The sequence below is a fragment of the Artibeus jamaicensis genome, unplaced genomic scaffold (assembly GCF_021234435.1).
Source record: "Artibeus jamaicensis isolate MK-2021 breed Jamaican fruit bat unplaced genomic scaffold, CSHL_Jam_final contig_781, whole genome shotgun sequence".
NCBI lineage: Eukaryota > Metazoa > Chordata > Mammalia > Chiroptera > Phyllostomidae > Artibeus > Artibeus jamaicensis.
The window spans coordinates 7259892-7278995 of NW_026521968.1; the positions used below are offsets into that span (position 1 = coordinate 7259892).

At 49.0% G+C, this 19104-nt stretch overlaps 1 protein-coding gene and 5 non-coding genes across 8 annotated transcripts; 2 read left to right on the forward strand and 4 right to left on the reverse strand.

The window, feature by feature from the left end:
* Window positions 1-11379: 11379 nt before the first annotated feature.
* Window positions 11380-11450, reverse strand: TRNAG-GCC (transfer RNA glycine (anticodon GCC)). Its single transcript has one exon. It is a non-coding gene; the product is annotated as a tRNA-Gly (tRNA).
* A 16-nt stretch (window positions 11451-11466) lies between these two features.
* HES7 (hes family bHLH transcription factor 7) lies at window positions 11467-16461 on the forward strand. Of its 3 annotated transcripts, XM_053672638.1 has the most exons (6): window positions 11467-11686; window positions 12039-12105; window positions 14019-14114; window positions 14255-14302; window positions 14691-14778; window positions 15099-16461. In XM_053672638.1, exons 3-6 carry the CDS (start codon window positions 14019-14021, stop codon window positions 15548-15550), a joined length of 684 nt encoding a protein of 227 aa, XP_053528613.1. In that variant the 5' UTR covers window positions 11467-11686; window positions 12039-12105; the 3' UTR covers window positions 15551-16461. The 3 variants fall into 3 exon arrangements, with proteins under 3 accessions (XP_053528613.1, XP_037000865.2, XP_037000866.2); XM_037144970.2 differs by lacking the exons at window positions 11467-11686; window positions 12039-12105 and adding an exon at window positions 12889-13123; XM_037144971.2 differs by lacking the exons at window positions 11467-11686; window positions 12039-12105; window positions 14255-14302 and adding an exon at window positions 12889-13123.
* Window positions 16123-16210, reverse strand: TRNAR-UCU (transfer RNA arginine (anticodon UCU)). The gene is given in 2 exon segments: window positions 16123-16158; window positions 16174-16210. It is a non-coding gene; the product is annotated as a tRNA-Arg (tRNA).
* A 213-nt stretch (window positions 16462-16674) lies between the features above and the next one.
* TRNAL-UAG (transfer RNA leucine (anticodon UAG)) lies at window positions 16675-16756 on the forward strand. The gene has a single exon. It is a non-coding gene; the product is annotated as a tRNA-Leu (tRNA).
* A 452-nt stretch (window positions 16757-17208) lies between these two features.
* Window positions 17209-17280, reverse strand: TRNAQ-CUG (transfer RNA glutamine (anticodon CUG)). Its single transcript has one exon. It is a non-coding gene; the product is annotated as a tRNA-Gln (tRNA).
* A 1086-nt stretch (window positions 17281-18366) lies between these two features.
* TRNAK-UUU (transfer RNA lysine (anticodon UUU)) lies at window positions 18367-18439 on the reverse strand. Its single transcript has one exon. It is a non-coding gene; the product is annotated as a tRNA-Lys (tRNA).
* Window positions 18440-19104: the final 665 nt, after the last annotated feature.

Genomic DNA, 19104 nt, shown 5'->3' on the forward strand with positions numbered 1-19104 from the left:
GCTCCAGAACTCTTCCCTGAGTTCCAGATGCATATGTAATATTCCCTACGTATCATTTCCACTTGAATATCTAGTAGCCAATCACAAACTTAAAATATCCACAACAAATTCCTGGTGGCCTCCCCAAAACCTGCTTCACCTGTGGGTTTTTCCATTTCAGTTAATGGAAATTCCATTTCTTTAGTTGGTCAGACTAAAAACCTTAGGATCATCTCTGATTCTTTTCTCACACACTGCACATCAAATCACTCAGCAATTTCTTATTTAAAATATTTTTAAAACTTGACTACTTGTCACTACTTCACCACCACAACCTGGCCCAAGCCACCCTAATCTTTCACCCAGCCCAAGCCACCCTCATCACCCTCATCTTTCACCCAGGACCCAGGCTGTTTGTTACATTAGCTCCTAAATTATTTCCTGCTTCTGCTCTGGTTCCCTGTTTGTTCCTTGTTCCCTTACAATCTACTCTGAAACCAGAGGACAAAGTGATCTTCTTAAATTTTAAAAATATTTTATTTATTTATCCTTTAGAGGGGAAGGGAAGGAGGGAGAGAAACATCAATGTATGGTTGCCTCTCATGCATTCCCTGCTGGGAACTGGCCTGCAGGGAACTGGCCTACAACCCAGGCATGTGCCCTGACTGGGAATCTAACTGTGATTCTTTGGTTCGCAGGCCTGCACTCAATCCACTGAGCTACACCAGCCAGGGCTGGTCCTTTAAAAAAATAAATTAGATTCTGTCATTCCTCTTTTCTTTTAATGGGCTATCAATATGAATTCCTGGTTTTTAATGTATATAGATGAAGAAAAATGTATGCACATACACAACCTAAACACATACATATGAATATCTTTTCTATCTCTGTCCACTGGGAGAGCCTAAAAGGAGTGATACACAAGTAGTGATAATTACACCAAGTGTCCAGATCTTGGTTAGTGAATATCATTCTTTACCAAACTGAACCAGGGCTCCTTGGGAAAAGGCTTATTCCAGAGCTGTGGTTGGGGAATTGCAAGAGAATCTTGAAACATTTTGTTGTACCAGAAAGTAAAGAGGTACTCAAGGAGTGTTGGGTATATATCAAAAAGACACAGCAGCTAGGGGCTATAGTCAAAGAGGTTCCTATTGGCAAATTTGGGACAGTTTGAGCATTCAAATAAATACTGATTGTGGTGGAGTATAGCTCATTGAATGAAGCAAGAATCCAAAGTTCATACCAGTACACATAAATAAATGGGAGGAAAACTGAAAGCTTTTTTCAGTAAACTGCCAACTAATAAATATAAGAGTACTGAAGTTAGAAATCAGCAGTGGACACTACATTAGTGGGTGAACTTTTTTCTTTCCTTAAAGATTTTATTTATTTATCTTTAGAGGGGAAGGGAAGGAGAGAGGGAGAAAAACATTAGGGGGCAATTGCCTCTCATAGGTCCCCTGCTCGGAACTGGCCTGCAACCCAGGCGTGTGCCCTGGTTGGGAATCAAACCATGATCCCTTGGTTCACAGGCCCCTGCTCAATCCACTGAGCTACACCAACCAGGGGTCAGTGGGTAAGCTTTTGATGAGGTAGTAAAGAATCTCAAAATGTCCTCCCACAAATTACATATTAATTACTACTAAGGGGGAATAATAACTCTACAGTGGAGAACCCTGGCAAAGACCACTTTACCCATGTGATCCAAGTGAATATCTCAGGTTGGGACACACTGACATGTGTCTTCTGATGTGATGCATTGAGGACATGACATCACTTCTGGGGTGACATTTCTGTCAAAAGTGCATAATCGAAATGATTTGAATTAAAATATATATATTTTATTGATTATGCCATTACAGTTGTCCTATTTCCTCCCTTCATTCCCCTCCACCCAGCACACCCCTCCCCCACCATTCCCCCCTTTAGTTTATGTCCACCTGTCTCAAGTTCTTTAGATTCTACATTTCTCATACTATTCTTGCCCTCCCCCTATCTATTTTCTACCTACCATCTATGCTACTTATTCTCTGTACCTTCTCCCCGCTTCTCCTCCTCCCACTCCCCTGTTGCTAACCCTCCATTGATCTTCATTTCTATGGTTCTGCTCCTGATCTAGCTGTCCTCTTAGTTTGCTTTTGTTTTAGCCGTGGTTGTTATTAACTGTGAGTTTGCTGTCCTTTCACTGTTCATATTTTTGATCTTCTTTTTCTTAGATAAGTTCCTTTAATATTTCATATAATAAGGGCTTGGTGATAATGAACTCCTTGAATTTGAACTTATCTGAGAAGCACTTTATCTGTCCTTCCATTCTAAATGAAAGCTTGGCTGGATAGAGCAATCTTGGTCGTAGGTCTTTGGTTTTCATGACTTGGAATACTTCTTTCCAACCCCTTCTTGCCTGTAAGGTCTCTTTTGAGAAATCAGCTAACAGTCTGATGGGAACTCCTTTGTAGGTGACTGTCCCCTTAGCTCTTGCTGCTTCTAGGATTCTCTCCTTCTCTTTAATCTTGGCTAATGTAATTCTGATGTGTCTTGGTGTGTTCCTTCTTGGGTCCAAGTTCTTTGGGACTCTCTGAGCTTCCTGGATTTCCTGGAAGTGTATTTCCTTTGCCAGATTGGGGAAGTTCTCCTTTATTATTTGTTCAGATAAGTTTTCCACTTGTTGCTCTTCCTCTTCCCCTGCTGGTACCCCTATAATTCGGATTTTGGAATGTTTAAAGATATCCTGGAGGTTGCTAAGCCTCTCCTCATTTTTTTTGAATTCTTGTTTCTTCATTCTTTTCTGTTTGATCATTTTTTTCTTCCTTCTGGTCCACTCCCTTGATTTGAGTCCCAGTTTCCTTTCCATCACTATTGGTTTCCTGTGCATTTCCCTTCATTTCCATTAGTTTAGCCTTCATTTGTTCCTTTAATTTGTGACTAAAATGAACCAGTTCTGTGAGCATCCTGATCACCAGTGTTTTGAACTGTACATCTGATAGATTGGCTATTTCTTGGTTGCTTAGTTATTGGCTCTGGGCCTTTGAGTTCTTCTTGAGCCATAATGTTTTGGTCTGTTCATGCCTGTTACGTATGAGGGGCAGAGCCCTAGGTGTTCACCAGGGCAGGGCCACCCAGGTCGTTGGGTTGTGACCCTGTATGTGGGGGCAGGGTCAAAGAGGGTCAATAGCAGTCCCCTCTGCTGCTTCCCGCCAATGGGGCCTGTGCAGTCTGTCCCACTGCTCACTCTTTATCTGCATGCGACCTGGTTTATCTATGTGATTGTGGTCAGCCTGCTGCCTTGCGCCCTCACTGGGTCTGCCTGTCGCAACCCCACGCCTGGGATCTGCCAACCGCTGCCGGCCCGCGTGGGTCGGTCTGGCTGCTTTTTCCTGTACGACCTTGCTCAACCAGCTGCTGATTCCGCCCCTCTTACTGGTCTGGGTGAAGGGTTTGTTGTTGTGGGACTTGCGTATAGTTCAATTTTCTGTGTTTTGGTTGAGTTTTTGTTACTAAAACTTTGTTGTCTTTAAACTTGGTTGTGCAAGGAGGCACTGTTTCCACCTATGCCTCAATCTTGGCCCAAAGTCCTGAATGATTTGAATTTTACTGTTCTCTATGAAGAAACATCTGACAAAACAAACAGAAGGACATTCTACAAAATAACAACCCCAAACTACAAAACTGTGAAGATCAACAACAAAGATTCTTCCAGATTAGAACTTGATAACCAAACTATCAAGTTAGGTGAACACATTTTCAGATATACAATGTTAAAAAAAAAAGAAATCCCACCCATTCCTTCTCAAAGCAAACTAGAGACTGTGCAACACCAAAACAGAGGAAGTAAGTCAAGAGGGCATGAGTTATAGGAAGCCCAGAGTCTAACACAAAAAACACATGTCAGGGCTTCTCAAGGTGAAGATAAAGAAAACCTCAAGCACAACCCTGGCTGGTGTAGCTCAGCGGATTGTGCTTGGGGCTGTGAAGCAAAGGGTTGCTGGTTCAAGTCCCATCAGGGCCCATACCTGGGTTGCAGGCCTGGTCCCCAGTAGTGGACACAGGAGGGGCAACCACAGGTTGATGTTTCTCTCCCACTTTTTCTCCTTTCTGCCCCCTCTCTAAAAATAAGTAATATATATATATATTAAAAAAAAAAAAAAGAAAACCTCAGGAACCTCGTAGTAAAGAGAAGCAGCAACCAGTCTAGGTTGGAGTAGTAAGTGTGGTTCAGAAGGAAGACTCCTTTTTTCCTTTAAGATTTTATTTATTTATCTTTAGAGGGGAAGGGAAGGAGAGAGGGAGAGAAAAAGGGAGAGAAATAGCAATGTATGGTTGCCTCTTGTGCATCCTCTGCTGAAAACTGGCCTGCAACCCAGGCATGTGCCCTGACTGGGAATCAAACCATGGTTGTTTAGTTCACAGGCCCATGCTCAATCCACTGAGCTACACCAGCCAGGGCCAGAAGGAACTCTTTAAAAAAATTTTTTTAAGCTGAAATTGAAGAATTACGTGACCTGTTTGCTCACATCTGACAGTTTAAATTGAGTTTGGGCAAAGAATTAATAATACATTATGGAAAACTAAATAAACCAAAAAATAAAGCAATTATTAACTCCATGAAAAATAATACTACAATAAAGGTGACTCAAGTGCAAAAATATTTATCTTATCATAATTATATAAACACTAAATATCCATTTAACTAAAAATTACAATAACAGAACTGGAAGAATGAAGGAGAAATAAAAACATCTGTGGCCAGGGTTCTGGAGGAACAGAGTAGAAAGCCAGTAGAAAGTGTCTAAAATGGACGAAAGGAGATCAAGTACACCATATGTTATTCAGCGATATGAAGTGTAGATTTAAATGGTAAAACATGGAAAGCCAACTAGACAGAAATCTAGGAAAACTAAATAGAAGCCGTCTGGAAAAAGGAAAATTAAATCGTAAGTGACATTTAAAAATATGTTTATTGATTTTAGAGAGAATGAAAGAGACATCAGTGATTAAACCTGCAACCTTTTGGTTCATTGGATTATGCTCCAACCAACTGAGCCACCCCAGCCAGGGGAAGGTATATTTTCAACAAGGGCAAAAGTAGGTGTGGAGGAGTAGAAAAGTGGCAAAACAAAAGGACACAAACAAATGAAAACATAATGGAAGACTGAGGAGATATGAGACTATGGACCTGTCCTGCACTCCAGAACTTGGACATCCCAGCAGGCACCGTCAGTTCTGCCAAATCGGGAGCCAAGCAAATACTAATCTCTTTCGACTCTCCACGGGAGCTGGCACCCAGTGTCATTATTTCACTAAGTTTATAGAATACCTACCTTCACAGGTTCCGAAGTTGCTCACCTTCTAGTCAGTATTCCCAAATAAATGAGTTTTTGACTGTTTGAAGAAAAACATCTGATTAAAAGAATACTTTTTAAATGTTAAAAAAAGAGAAAAGATTCAGATTGAGACTAAAGAGACATAACAGCTAAATGCAACATGTGATCCTGTATTGGATCCTGGATTGGGGAAAAATAAAAAAGAACTATAAAGGAGGTCAGTGGAACACTTGAGGAAATCTGAATATGGACTGGGGATTAAGTAATAGTATTATACTAGCTTTAATGGTCTGATATTGGTAATTGTACTATTACATACTATTATGCTATAACTGTCCTTGTTCTTAGGAAATACACACCGAGTGACTAGGGGCAAAAGGGCCTGATGTTTCCAACTTACCCCCCAAATGGTCCAGAAAACACATATTTTATATTTGGAAGGCAGTGATAAAACAAAGGGGGCAAATGCAAACAATTAATGGACCTGGGAAAAGACTGTACTGGAGTTCTTTGTATTACTTTTTAAAGTATTTTATTTATTTACTTTTAGAGGGGGGGCGGGAACGAGAAAGAGAAGCAGAGAGACACCAATGTGTGGTTGCCTCTCACACGCCCCCTACTGGGGACCTGGCCCACAACCCAGGCATGTGCCCTGACTGGGAACCAAACTGATGACTTTTTGATTTGCAGACTGGTGCTCCATCCACTGAGCCACACCAGCCAGGGCTCCTTGTATGATTACTGTAACTTTTCTGAAAGTGTGACATTATATAAAAATTAAAAATGCCAGAAAACAAAACAAAAAAGCAAAGGGGGAAAACAACCTCCAATGGCTTCTCAGCTTCTCAGCTCACTCAGAGATGAGTAAGTCCGACAGTCTTCTCAGTGGCCTGGACGGTTCTACATGATCAGCCTTCCCATTTATGGCTCCAATCTAACCTCCATTGCAACCATGCCTATGCAGGCCCTTGTTGCCCTCTGTTCCTCTGACAAGCCAGGCCTTTCTGTCACTTTGCCTGGAGTGTCCCCCTCCTCTGCCCTGGCCATATCCTTGTAGCTTGAGCCTTCACCTTACAGTTTACCTCCCTGGTGACACCCCCTAGAATTGTAGTTCTCACTGTACTCCCCTGCTTCACTTTTCCCCATAGCACTTATCACCATCTGACATAAGTTTTGTGTAATGTTCATTTGATTGTTTCCCCCACAAGAAGTTTATGATCCATAAGGGCAAGGAGTATTTATTGTGTTTTGGTTTGGGGATATACGGAGGTCTTCTATCCTGATTCCTTCCGTGACTCAGAGGCCAGGTCCTCCTACTTCCCAACCTCCAAACCCCCCAGGACCCAACTCTCAAGGTACTCCCCCTACCCAGGACCCAGGGGGTCCCAGGAAGCCAGCCTTCCCTTTGAAGAACAAAGAGGAAGGAGCCGAGCCTTGGAACCCAGGCCTGGGGGAGACATCACAGCAGGGGAGGGGAAGCTCAGACAACAGGATCAGCCCATCAGCCTGGAGCTGTCTAAACTCTTTCCCTGCCCCCTGCCTCCCTAGGGGCCCAGCTCTTTTGGACAGGAGCTCCCGTTTCCCAAGCCCAGACATGGCCCAGCGCTGAAGAGGCTGGAGACCCAGACACACACCATGTACACAGACACGAACACAAACAGACACATATACAGGCCCACGCTGACACAGAGGTGTGCCAAACACAGAAACACCCTATCCTATAACCCCAGAAACCCTGGGAACGGGGTGGGAGAATGTCCTCAGAGCCACATCTGCACAGGAATAGTGGCTGGAGAAAAATCCCCCAGTCCCAACAATTGATCTCAGGTTTGGGGAGTCTGAAGTGTGCGTGTGCGTGTGTGTAGGGGTTTATTTATTTATTAGTTTCTCCATGACTATTTATCTCCTTTATACTCCGCACCGCGATCACCGCACTGTTGTCGATGTTGATGCCCATGAGTCTTTTTTCTTTTTGCTGGATCCCTCCACCACCTAGATAGGACCGCCCTCCCAGCTGTCAGCCTGCCTGCTCTCTTTGAGTCTGTCTCTATTTTGCTTGTTAATTCAGTTTGTGTATTTTTTTTTGGAGCAGAGAGGGCTTTTTAGAAAAATAATACAAAATTAAGTACAAAAAGTAGTATTTAGAGGGAAATAAGAGACCATAACTTACAAATTGAAAAAGCTTACAAACGTCACAGAGCCCAGAAAAATAACATATTTGTATTATCTGCCTGAACACCTCTATTACACTTTCCACAGACTAGCTACTGGCTCTACACATTTCGAATCTTGTTTCCCCTCTACTACCCACTCTTGTCACCGGGCACATTCATACCACACGTGCCCTCTGGCATTGCACCTTCACAGCACAAAGCCTGGTAAGTGGGCACAGGGGATAGGAGTATTCCTGGAAGCCGTTCTTACACCAGGGTGGCGAGGCTAACTTAACTGTATGTGGAGTGACTGGGAACCGTGTTAACATATTCCACAAAAATATCAATCTTATTTCTTTCCAACTCACCTGCCCCCTAACCGTATCCCCCAAAATGTCCACAGCCACTCCAACATAGGTGGAAAGTGGAAAGCAAAGTGGAAAGTGACAGTGGTCTTTACCATGTATAGTTAAAAATATCTTTAATTTGCAAATTTTACAGAAGCATATAGCCATGTGAAGATGTTGCTAGGGCCCTCCCAGAGGCCTGTGTAAATGAGGGGTCCTGAAGCATAAACTTCTTTGGTTTTATTTTTTAAGATTTTACTTATTTATTTTTAGAGAGAGGGGAAGGGAAGGAGAAAGGCAGAGAGACATCAATGTGTGGTTGCCTCTCGCACGCCCCCTACTGGGGACCTGGACCACAACCCAGGCTTGTGCCCTGACTGGAAACCCAACCGGTGACCTTTTGGTTTGCAGGCTGGTGCTCCATTCACTGAGCCACACCAGCCAGGGAGCACAAACCTCTTCACCTTCGTGGTGAGTTGGCCTCTGAAACTTAAAATGTTTGATACCACATCTCAGATGGACTCTCAGCCTGCCTGGAAACCTTATTCTCCTAGTTTAGAAGGCTTGTTTTCCTATTCTCTTAAGGGAACATTTCACACCTTTCTCCTCAAAGGACATGTATGTAGCTCTCTTCCCTCCAGAAATGAGCTTGATTCATTCTTTGAGAAAATTAGAGCAACTAGAGGTAACCTGCCTCGTCCTTCCCCTCACTCCAACTGGCTCAGTCAAGCCCTCTGTCTCACCTCCCCATCTACTAGCTGAGGCTGATTCCTCTATCTGGCCTAGGAGCATACCGACCTCACCTCTGCCCTCCCCCACACCACAGATTTTGGTTATTCCCATCAGCCTCAAACCCTTTCTAGCAACCCTCATCTCTGCTACACCTACCTGCCACACACTGTTCTGTTCGCCGTTCACAGAAAACTGTTTATGGAGTTGGCTATACCCACTGTCTGAATGCCTTCACTTCCCATTCTTACCTCAACCAGCTCAGTGGGCTGCACAGTTACCCTCCCCCCAGGTCATCTGTGACTTCCAAGATGCTAAACTGGATGGTTGCTTTTCTCTCTTTTTTCTTGACCTCCCAACAGCTTAGCTAGAGCTCATTGCTCCCTCTTTCATATGTTTTCTTTTCTTGGTTTCCTGGACACTCCACTCACCTGGCTTTTCAGCTATCTCTCTGATCACTCTGGATTCCTTTGACAATTCTCCCTCGTCAACTTGACCTCAAGTGTTAGGATGCCTCAGGGCTCCTTGCTCAATCTCTTCTCTTCTCTCAGTCCATGTTCTATTCTTTCCCTCGGTACTCCAACAATCTCACCACATTAAAAGACATGTCTTCCAATGACTTCCCTGTATTTACCCTCCAGCTCTGACCCTCTAACTTGTATATCCCCGGACTCCCTGGAACCTCCACTTGGATGTCTAAGGGGATCTCAACTAACCTGACTAAAGTATAATGCTTATTTTCTCTCCCCAAACCTTTTCTGTCCCCTCCTCCTTCCCATTTCAATAAAAAAAGCCACCACCAATCTTCTTGTTGCTGAAGCCCAAAACCTAGGTGTCCACTTTCTTTCTCCACTGCCACCACCTCTGTCAAGCCACAATCACGTCTACCCCGATGACTGCTCTGGCAGCCCAGATGATATGCCTGCTTCCATCCTCAACACAGCAGCCAAAGTGGTCTTTTAAAATATAGGTCATGCCCTGGCTGGTATAGCTCAGTGGATTGAGTGTGGGCTGCAAACCAAAGGATCATGGTTTAATTCCCCATCGGGACATATCTGGGTTGTGGGCCAGGTCCCCAGTAGGGGGTGCTCCAGAGGCAACCACACACTGATGTTTCTCTCCTTCTCTTTCTCCTCCCCTTTCCCTCTATAAAAATAAATAAATAAAATCTTTTTAAAAAGTAGGTCAGTAAATATAACATTCCTATTAATACTCTCCACTGGTTTCCCATGGTGCTTAGACCAAACCCAAACTCCTGGAGCTTCCAGGGCCCTGTGTGATGGGCTATGCCTTCAGTTTTTATCTTTACATGCTCTAAATTCTCTATCCCAGGGACACTGGCCCCCTTTCTTTAGCTCCCACCAGCAAACTCTGTTCCTGCCTCACAGCCTTTGCACTTGTTCCTTTTGCCTCATGGCTGGCTTAGCTAGGCTCAAATATCACCTCCTGATAGAGGCTGCCTCTGAACATGAATAAAGTAGCACTTACTTCCCTCTGAAGTCATTGCCATATCCGATTGTTTCTCGCTCCGCCCCAGCTTTATACCATCTGAACTTACATTATTTTCTGCTTTCTCAATTATGTCTGTCTTCCTGCCCACTATAATGTAAGCTTCAGGGTAGCCCGGACCCAATGTACCCTGAAAGCCTAACCATACTGAACACACGGGAGGCACTCCATAAATAATAACAGCGACTGTGCGCAAGATATACAGATGCCCAGACTGTTCTACAATTTCCTTCTGGGGGCCACTGTCCCGCCTTAGAATTGAGAAGACAGTATTCCCAGTCACTGACACAATCCAGAGAGACAAGAGGACCCAGACTCCGGCCCAGGTGAAACAGGCTGAAAGAAACAGGAAACAGAAACCAGAAGCAGAGACACAGACCCAGAGCGAGTTCCAGAGTGACCAAGAGAGACAAGGCGAGGCCCGGGCTCAGAGCCTCAGAGACCAGCCAGAGACAAGCATAGAAGGAGGGGCGCGGCGGGAGGCCGAACGCGCCGGAAGACAGAGGAAAACCTGCGGCGCCGGGAGCCAAGCCTCCCCCGCCCCCCCTTACGAGTGGCCGCTGCATCTGGCGAGCGTGCCCCGCCGCCCGCCGGCCGACGCGTGCGGGATCAAAGCTGCCGGGAAGGGGCGGGCGAGGAGGTGGCAGGAACCTGGAGGTGTGAGCGAGCTTCCCCGGGGATGGCCGGAGCGTGGGAGCGCAGAGCGCCGGCCGGCGGCGGAGACCCCGAGAGCCGGCGAGAGATCCCGGAGAGCCGGGGGCACCCGGACACCGAGACGCAGACGCAGGGAGAGGTGGAGAGGCTGCAGACCCCCGGAGCCAGAGAAGCAGAGACAAGAAAGAACCAGAGAGATGAGCGCAGAAATTGCGGAGACCAGGAAAGAATGTGAAGTATAGAGACAGAGACGCCAAGAAGTACTCAGCACAGAAAAACTGCGACAAAAAAAACTGGACTCCGAAAAAGAAAGGGCGCTTTAGAGAGAGCGAGAGGTAAGACACAGAGAGAGCGAGGCGGAGAAGTGGAAAGAAGAACCAGGCAATCAGAGCGCGTGGGGCGGGAAGACCTCGCCCCGCCCCTCGGAGGACCCGGAGGACCCCCGGGGTAGGGAGCCGAGCGCAGTGTCTTTTCTCAGGGTCGCGCCTGCAGAGGTGCGGGCACCGGGGCGGAGGAAGGGGTGGAAAAGGCAGCAGGACCCCTTGGTTGGGAAGAAGGGCGTATGAGTCAGTAAACCCTGCGATAAAGTTAAAAATTAATATTTGGTTGATCTATTAAACAAAGATGCTGCTCAGACACAATATTAGATTTCTTTCCTTTTGGAAGGAGAAAAAGAAAACTGTTAGCTGCATTGGCCGGGAATCGAACCCGGGCCTCCCGCGTGGCAGGCGAGAATTCTACCACTGAACCACCAATGCACAGGGGGAAATTGCCTCTCTCCCAAAACTTACAAGAGTTCAAATAGCGGTGGTCGGGTGGCTTGTATGAACTGGGGACTCAGTGAAAGAGACTGAATCGTTCACCAGGGTGGAGCGAACAGGCCATTCTTCCTCTCGCCGGAATCCGGCCACGGGTCATAAAATCGCCCCATATGGCCAGGGGCGGCCCCACACCCGGGTGCGAACAGCCCGGGGCCCCCAAATCTCGCGTGCAGGTGAGAAAAACTCAGCCTGAGTCCAGGTTCCCAAGGAGGGGGGCAGCGGGGGCTGCCGGGGTCACACATCTGCGCTCCCATTTGGCCCAGGTAGGGGGAGGTGGAATTACCGGGGGCCCTGAACCCAAATGGGAGCGCCCACCGCCAGGTCTGTCCCTTGGGGCTCGGGCTTTGGCATGGCAGGCTCCGTGCAAAAACAATGAAGTGTGGAGGGGCATGAGAGGGCTAGGCGGAGTCCCATCCGTTTCCGACTCTGCAGCTGTCTTCCGACTCGGCCTCCAACCTTGTCTTTACGTCTCCTTGGCCCTAGCACTTCTGCTGTCCCGTTAAATCTCCGATTTTATCTTCGCAGGCATTTTGTTCCGAAGTTTCCGAGTGTTCACGCATCATTTTGTAGAGCGTCATGGTCTAGGTGTGAGGTCGGTGTTGATCCATTTTTTCTATCCCTTTCTTGTCCCTTCAATAAAACTACCTGCTGCCCTGCGGTCCCGAGGGGATTCTTGGGAACAAGCAAAGCGAGCACACTTGTGTCAGGTGTTCTGGCAGCCATATGCGTAACTGTCCTATAACTTTGAACCAAATAATTTGTAAATGGAAAGATCTCTCCACCTATCTGTACTTCAAACCTTCGCTCCCTCTTCCTTGGGGTTCCCCCCGCCCCAGTCCAGATCTCCCTCAGGATGATTCTTTCCCCCATCATCTACTTTACTCCGATTTTATAATAGATACTTGATAACATACCCCCCCAACTCTTTCTAGTGCATATCTCAGTGAGTGCGGTTGACCATCGTTCGTTCCTCCGGACTCTGACGTGTGGACCAAGTCCCTTAACCTGTTGCAGAAATTGAATTCGACTGCCCTAGATCGAACAGGGCTTCTCTTCCACCCCCAGACAGAGCCCCAGTTGAATTAGACAGATCCACCTCGCACAGTCAGGTCTTTCCCTGTCTTAAGTAGGAGGTAAAATTTGGGTGAAGATGTATAGGATCTAGCCCAGGGGCTAACTTCTGCTTTACGGGTCAGTAAGGGTATAGAGACCTCCCCCAAAAGCTGCGATTCTGGGGCGAGCTTTGACCCCAAATCATCTGAACCCTCTTCCCCTAATAACCCCTTCCCTTAGCAGGGACCCGCCTGGTTATACAGCCTTATGGTCCTTAAACCAGCTGGTGCTGCCCTGACCCCTCATTTCCCACACTCCCAGGCCAGGTCCACTCCTTCCCCTCCCCCTTGCGCTCCTCCCCTTTCCGGGAGCCTCGTGCCCCGGGCCGAGCTGGGAGGGATCCAGGTGCCTAAGAGGGCGGGTCCGGGTGTCCCCTGTCCCCCCACCCGGGAGCCTGAGGGATATAAGGCGCAACTCGTGCAGGGGCTCGGTCCATACCAGGGTCCAAAGGAGCGATGGTCACCCGGGATCGAGCCGAGAATAGGGACGGCCCCAAGGTGAGAGGCGGGAGAAGAGGGAGCAGAGATCCCTGGTCCAGTCAGGGGACCGTGTCTCTGAGACCGTGGGTCTGGGAAGAGGCTGGAGACGCTGGGCTGGAAGGGGGAGATGTGCACGGGAGTTCCAAGGAGCCAGGAGCTGGGGAGAAAGCTGCAAAGTATGAAGAAGGGATCAGGGTCAGAGCAGGACCTGCGTGGGCGGCAGAAGCAGAGGTGTGGGGTTTGGGTGATGGGAGTTGGCAGCCTGACGTCTCGAGGGCGTGGGAGGGGGCTGGTGTTTGAGTGAAATAACCAAGAGGAGCACAGAGCTATGGGAGGAGGGTGGAAATGAGCTGAGATATGCACTTTCTCCACGCGGGCTGGCCCAGTGGGCACTGGTACCAGAGGCCCGAGACCAGGTGGAAGATTTTAGAACCAGTCGAGAACGGTGACCGCTTAAACGGGTTAGAGAGAGAAGAGGAGGCGCGGTTGCGCTGGGTATCTCACTTTCTACACTCAGGGTCGCCAACTCTGAGTCCAGCACCTTGTGGCCCACGTGTCTGGGCGCAAAGAGGGCCCCCAAAGTTCTCCACTGAGACAGAGACAGACTGCACGATGCGGAGAAGTAGAGAGAAAAGAGGAGGAGGAGGAGACACAGAGAGGGGAGGAGGGAGGACAAGACTGAGAGAGGAGAATTCAGAAGACCCAGGAGAGAGAGGAGGCGAGCTTCAGACACTGCCCCTAGGGGCGTTGGGCGGGGGGGTGGAGAGGGATCGAATGGGTTGGGCCCTGGACTCTCAGGAGTCTTGGGGAAGGGGTGGAGGCGGGACTATCCCAGCGGCGGGATTCCGACTCCCGCGCGGCCGCGCTGAGTCTTGGTCCGGTCTGCCCGCTCTCCCTTTCCTGCTGGTCGCAGATGCTGAAACCGCTTGTGGAGAAGCGGCGCCGAGATCGCATCAACCGCAGCCTGGAAGAGCTGAGGCTGCTGCTGCTGGAGCGCACCCGGGACCAGGTCAGTCTTTCTGGACCCCCAAGCATCCCGTTCTTGCGTCCCAGGGCTTCCCACTTGGGTGGGGACATAAACTGGCTGCATTGGCGACCCTGGCCCCAACGCATCCTGACCTGAGTCCCGCCCTTGGAATCCCATCCCAGACCCCCTCTTGTCTCAGAACGCGATCTTCATGGCCACCCCTCGGGTCTGTAAGTTTCACACCCGGTTCTATAAATTTCACTTCCAGGGTGGGTGCGTTTCAACCTCTGGGTCTGTAAATTCTTCCTCTTCCTCCCCCTACCCCTAAACAGCCAGCAAAGGGAGTTAATTTCAGTCACTGGGTTTGCTACTTCATATGCCCTCCTCATAATGCGGGATCGATTTCATTCCCTCGGGTTGGATAGTTTCGTCTCATGGTGGGCGAGGACCATTCTTGGTCATCTCCACTCCGCGTTTGGTAGCGCGCTCTGTGGTCAGCGCGCAAATGCGGTCCGGGGGCACCCCCAGCTCCCGCATCCCTCCTTCCTTTCTTCCCCCTGCCACTTTCCCCCTCTCTCCCCACCCCTCTGTCTTTGCGCCCTCCCCTCCTGTCTGTAGAATCTCCGGAACCCGAAACTGGAGAAAGCAGAGATACTGGAGTTCGCCGTGGGCTACTTGAGGGAGCGAAGCCGGGTGGAGCCCCCGGGTACAGCGCGGGGGTGGGGCAGCGGAGGGAGGGAGAGGGGATTCACTGAGGTCCTGGCCGGGGTAGATGGGGCGGAATTTGCCATGGATGGTGGGCTTGGGGAGTGGCAGAGTCTGCTCTGAGGCGAGGTTAATAACACCCGCGCGTGTCTGTCTCTGTGTCTCCCTCATTTTCTCTCTCTGTCCGTCCATCTGGTTTCCTGTCTCTGTGCGCCTGTCGGGCCTCGGTACCTCTGCGCCCCGCCCCTTCCCTTACCCCTGCCGGGCCCCTGCCCTGATTGCCCGTCCTCCCATCGGCCGCACCCACCGCCGCGGCTCCAGGGGTCCCCCGGTCCCCAGCCCAAGACGCCGAGGCGCTCGCCAGCTGCTACTTGTCCGGATTCCGCGAGTGCCTGCTTCGCCTGGCGGCCTTCGCGCATGACGCCAGCCCGGCCGCCCGCGCCCAGCTCTTCTCCGCGCTGCACGTCTACCTGCGCCCCAAGCCGCCCCGGCCGGAACCCGTAGATCCGAGGCCCCAAGCGGCGCGCCCACTGCTGGACCCCGCCGCCCCGGCGCCTGGCCCCGCGCCGCAGCAGCGCCCCCCAGTGCACCAGGGCTCCTCCAGCCCTCGCTGTGCCTGGTCCCCGTCCCCTTGCTCCCTCCACGCCGGGGATTCCGGCGAGCCGGCGCCCCTCACCGGACTGCTGCCGCCTCCTCCGCCGCCTCACAGACAAGATGGGGCGCCCAAGGCCCCGCCGCCCCCGCCGTCCTCTTTCTGGAGACCTTGGCCCTAAGTTTTGGGGGGTGGGGGTGGGGCTGGGGGTAGGGTAGAGACTCCAGCCTAAGGGCAGCACAGGGACCCGGGCGTCGGGGTGAGGAGGTGCTGGGGAGGTCGGCGGGGCGCGCGGGCGTAGCGCGCGGGTGAGATGTGGTCTATATTAGAGTATCTATATAAATATATATTTCCCTGGTTCCTGTCCCTTTCCCCTACCCGGCCTCCCCCGTGTCTAGGATTGTACCTTCTCTGCCCCTAGCCCAGCCCCAGTCCCTTCTCGAGTCCCTAGTGCATGGAATAAAGTGGTTATTAAACCCCCGTGTGTCCCAGAGCCAGGGGCCTGCCTTTATCTCGGCGTCCACGCCCACTTTCCCTTCCCTTTTGTCTTCCATCCCTCCCCCTCCCCTCACCCCAGTCTTGCTCTCCGTGGCCCAAGCCCCGGGGCAGACAGGTAAGTAAAGAAGAGAGCAGAGCAAAGACTGAGGTTGGAGCTGAAAACGTGGAAAACACACAGATAGGGTAGGGGGAGAAGGGATGGGGGACCTTTAAGAAAAAAACCGGATATAGAAAAGAAAAAAGTTGAATAAAAACCGACTCTGGTGGGATTCGAACCCACAACCTTTGAATCGCTCATTTTATCACTAGAAGTCCAATGCGCTATCCATTGCGCCACAGAGCCCGCAGTCAAGTCTCTGCGTCTGACGGCTTACGGGTAATAGTGTGGGGGAGGGGAGGGTGGCCGGCCAAGAGCGCGGGGTTTGGACTTCGGAGGCCTGCCTGGGAGAGGTAGCGGGCGAAAAGCAGGTGAACCAGGTGGGAGTGCGGGCGCACATGGGTGGGAGAAAAGAGAGTAACCAAATATGAGCGAGGGGGCGAGTAAGAGCTCCGGCTGCTTGCTTGGGGGATGCTTCCAGCCCAGGTGCACCCCACTCCCAGATGTGGCCCCACCCATCCAAATAAACTTGTTTCGTTGTAGATTTCTGTGTCTCTGTTTCCTTTGGTTTACCTGCTTTGCCATCTGCGGGTTCGCAGTTCTGAATCTAAATTATTTCCAAAGAAAACCAGCTAATTAAATACAACCGTCTCTAGCTTACTTTTCTACAGTCTCTTAGGAGGACTACGGAGAAACCTTTACTCCACCTAGGTAGCGTGGCCGAGCGGTCTAAGGCGCTGGATTTAGGCTCCAGTCTCTTCGGAGGCGTGGGTTCGAATCCCACCGCTGCCAACCAAGAGTTTTTAGTGGGTTATGTCACACGTAAAATCACACAAGACTTTGTGGGATCGTCCTCAATTTTATGAGGACTCCTGGTGAAAGTCTCACCACTACCTTCCCGCTCTGGTACACCAGGCATAGTTTTACCTAGGTCTGCATCCCAACCCCAAATCATATCGCAGGTGGAAACTGCTGGACTAACCCTCACTACTTCATAGCTTATCTACCCGGTAACAGGTCCTCAAATAACAGTCTCAGTTCTCAGAACAAGCGCAACACTTATTCATACACACCTTTAAGTGATTTGTGGAGTGTTTTCCTCACGGTGTGCTAGCGGATCCAACTATCAGTCCGGAAAGCTCATCGGGTTGTAGTTTTCTTTTTAGATCATCTCAGATCATAAAAACATGTGGTATACAAAACTAATTGTGAGACACGTTGATCCTTGGAGAAAACAAAGCATAAGGTTCCACCGAGATTTGAACTCGGATCGCTGGATTCAGAGTCCAGAGTGCTAACCATTACACCATGGAACCTGCTTGGTGCCCAGCTTTTTCTGAATGGTTATATATTAACCAACTCCCTGTTCTATTTTTCTATATTCTGCCTTTTACGGAAGACAAAACAACATAAAAACAGCTGTCAGATAAGGTAGAAGCCACTATTGAACACTGAAATACGAATTGAGATGTAAGTATAAAGTAGAAACTGTACTTAGAAAACAATAGAAATTGTTATAATTTCATGAATATGAAAATGTTGATTATGTGTTAAAATGCCAAGATTTTGGACATTTTGGGGTAAATAAAATGTTATTGAAATTAATTTCGACTGTTATTTTCACTCTTTTTTAAACAACAGATTTTATTTCTTAAAGCAGTTTTAGGTTTCCAGAAAAATTGAAGAAAAAGTACAGTGAACTCCCACGTACTCCTGCTACCTCCACAGTTTTTTTCTTTTATTATTACTATTTCATTTTTAGCTTTATTGAGGTATAACTGACATACACAAAAGTCACACATTTAGTGTTTAAAATCTTGGTGAAACTTCTTTCTCTTTTTAATACAGCTACTAGAAATTGTAAATTTAGCGTATATGACTCCCATTTGTAATACTCTAAAATACCTCTATTTTCTTTCCCGTTATTCGTTCTGCCTTCTGAAAACTAAAACCCTGACTCACTTAATACCACTTTTTTTTTAATAGACAATAAAAACTCTTTGTTAACATTCAAATATCATCCCACGGCCATGTGGTCCACTCCCAGACATCCGAGACCCAGGCACAAATCTAGCGCAGCCTCGGTCTCTCGCTGTGACTCCAGTAGGGTGGGGCCCTCGTTCCCAGGGCCTTTCAGGCTGCGGATGACCCAGCTACTCCTGTTGTCCATGAATTTCACACATACGTGCTTGCATTGCCCCTGCACGTCGGTGACCCTGGCTAGCTTGAGTTGTTGCACACGACTTGTGTCCATAACGGCGGCGGCCCGGCCATCACATCCTTATAAATTAAGTAATAGTGTTTTCGTTATTCTTTTCCTTTGTTTTGTTAGAATGAACGCAAATAATCACTGTACTAAAAAAGGGGATGGTGCTGTTCTGATAGGAAAAAAAATACCGGAACGCCCGAACAGGGACTTGAACCCTGGACCCTCAGATTAAAAGTCTGATGCTCTACCGACTGAGCTATCCGGGCTCCTGTAGCGCAAGGGTTGCTCTTCTGTATTTAATAGTATTTTACCTGCAAAAGTTTGTGCTTGTAAAATTGAGGAGTAATTGTATGTATGTATTCAAATAATTTGGGCACAAACCCTAAGAAAGCTAGAGTAGCCGGGTGACTGTTGATCGCGCTTCTTACCAAGACTCTCGAGTAAAGTTCCTACGGAGTTTGGTTTGCTAAGGCTGCAGCGCTGCGAAGTCTGGGATGGTGCGGCGCCAAGACTGGCCGCGTGGGGTCGCTGCCGGCTGCCAGCTTCCCTCGCCGGGTGGTTTCTCCATAACCTGGAAGACCTAAATTCCAGGCACCCCGGCACCCCCACTCCAGTCCAGAGGGTTCAAGGGCAGGCCCGGAGCAGAAGAATGCCACATAGGGCTTTCAGATGCTGTGCACCCGGAGTGCACCTCGATACCCCGACGGGCCCCATTCCAAGGGAGAGATTGATATCTAGCGTGCCAAAGACACGGGATACAGACAAGCTGGGCGTGGAATGGTGGTGCGGAGTGTGCTGGGTGACAGAAGAGTTGTTTCTGACCCCCACGCGGTGTGCAGGAATGCGTGAGACTCACCTGCCTGTGGCTGTAGTCACGTGTGGTTTATGGTGGTGTGTCTCACTTGTGTATAGTGATTCATAAGATGATTCA

Coding starts and splice junctions, on each gene's coding strand:
- HES7 (XM_037144970.2), top strand. CDS start 13,082: ATGGTCACCCGGGATCGAGCCGAGAATAGGGACGGCCCCAAG. Junction 14,115..14,254: donor TGGAGCGCACCCGGGACCAG/GTCAGTCTTTCT, acceptor ATCCCATCCCAG/ACCCCCTCTTGTCTCAGAAC. Junction 14,779..15,098: donor AAGCCGGGTGGAGCCCCCGG/GTACAGCGCGGG, acceptor CCGCGGCTCCAG/GGGTCCCCCGGTCCCCAGCC.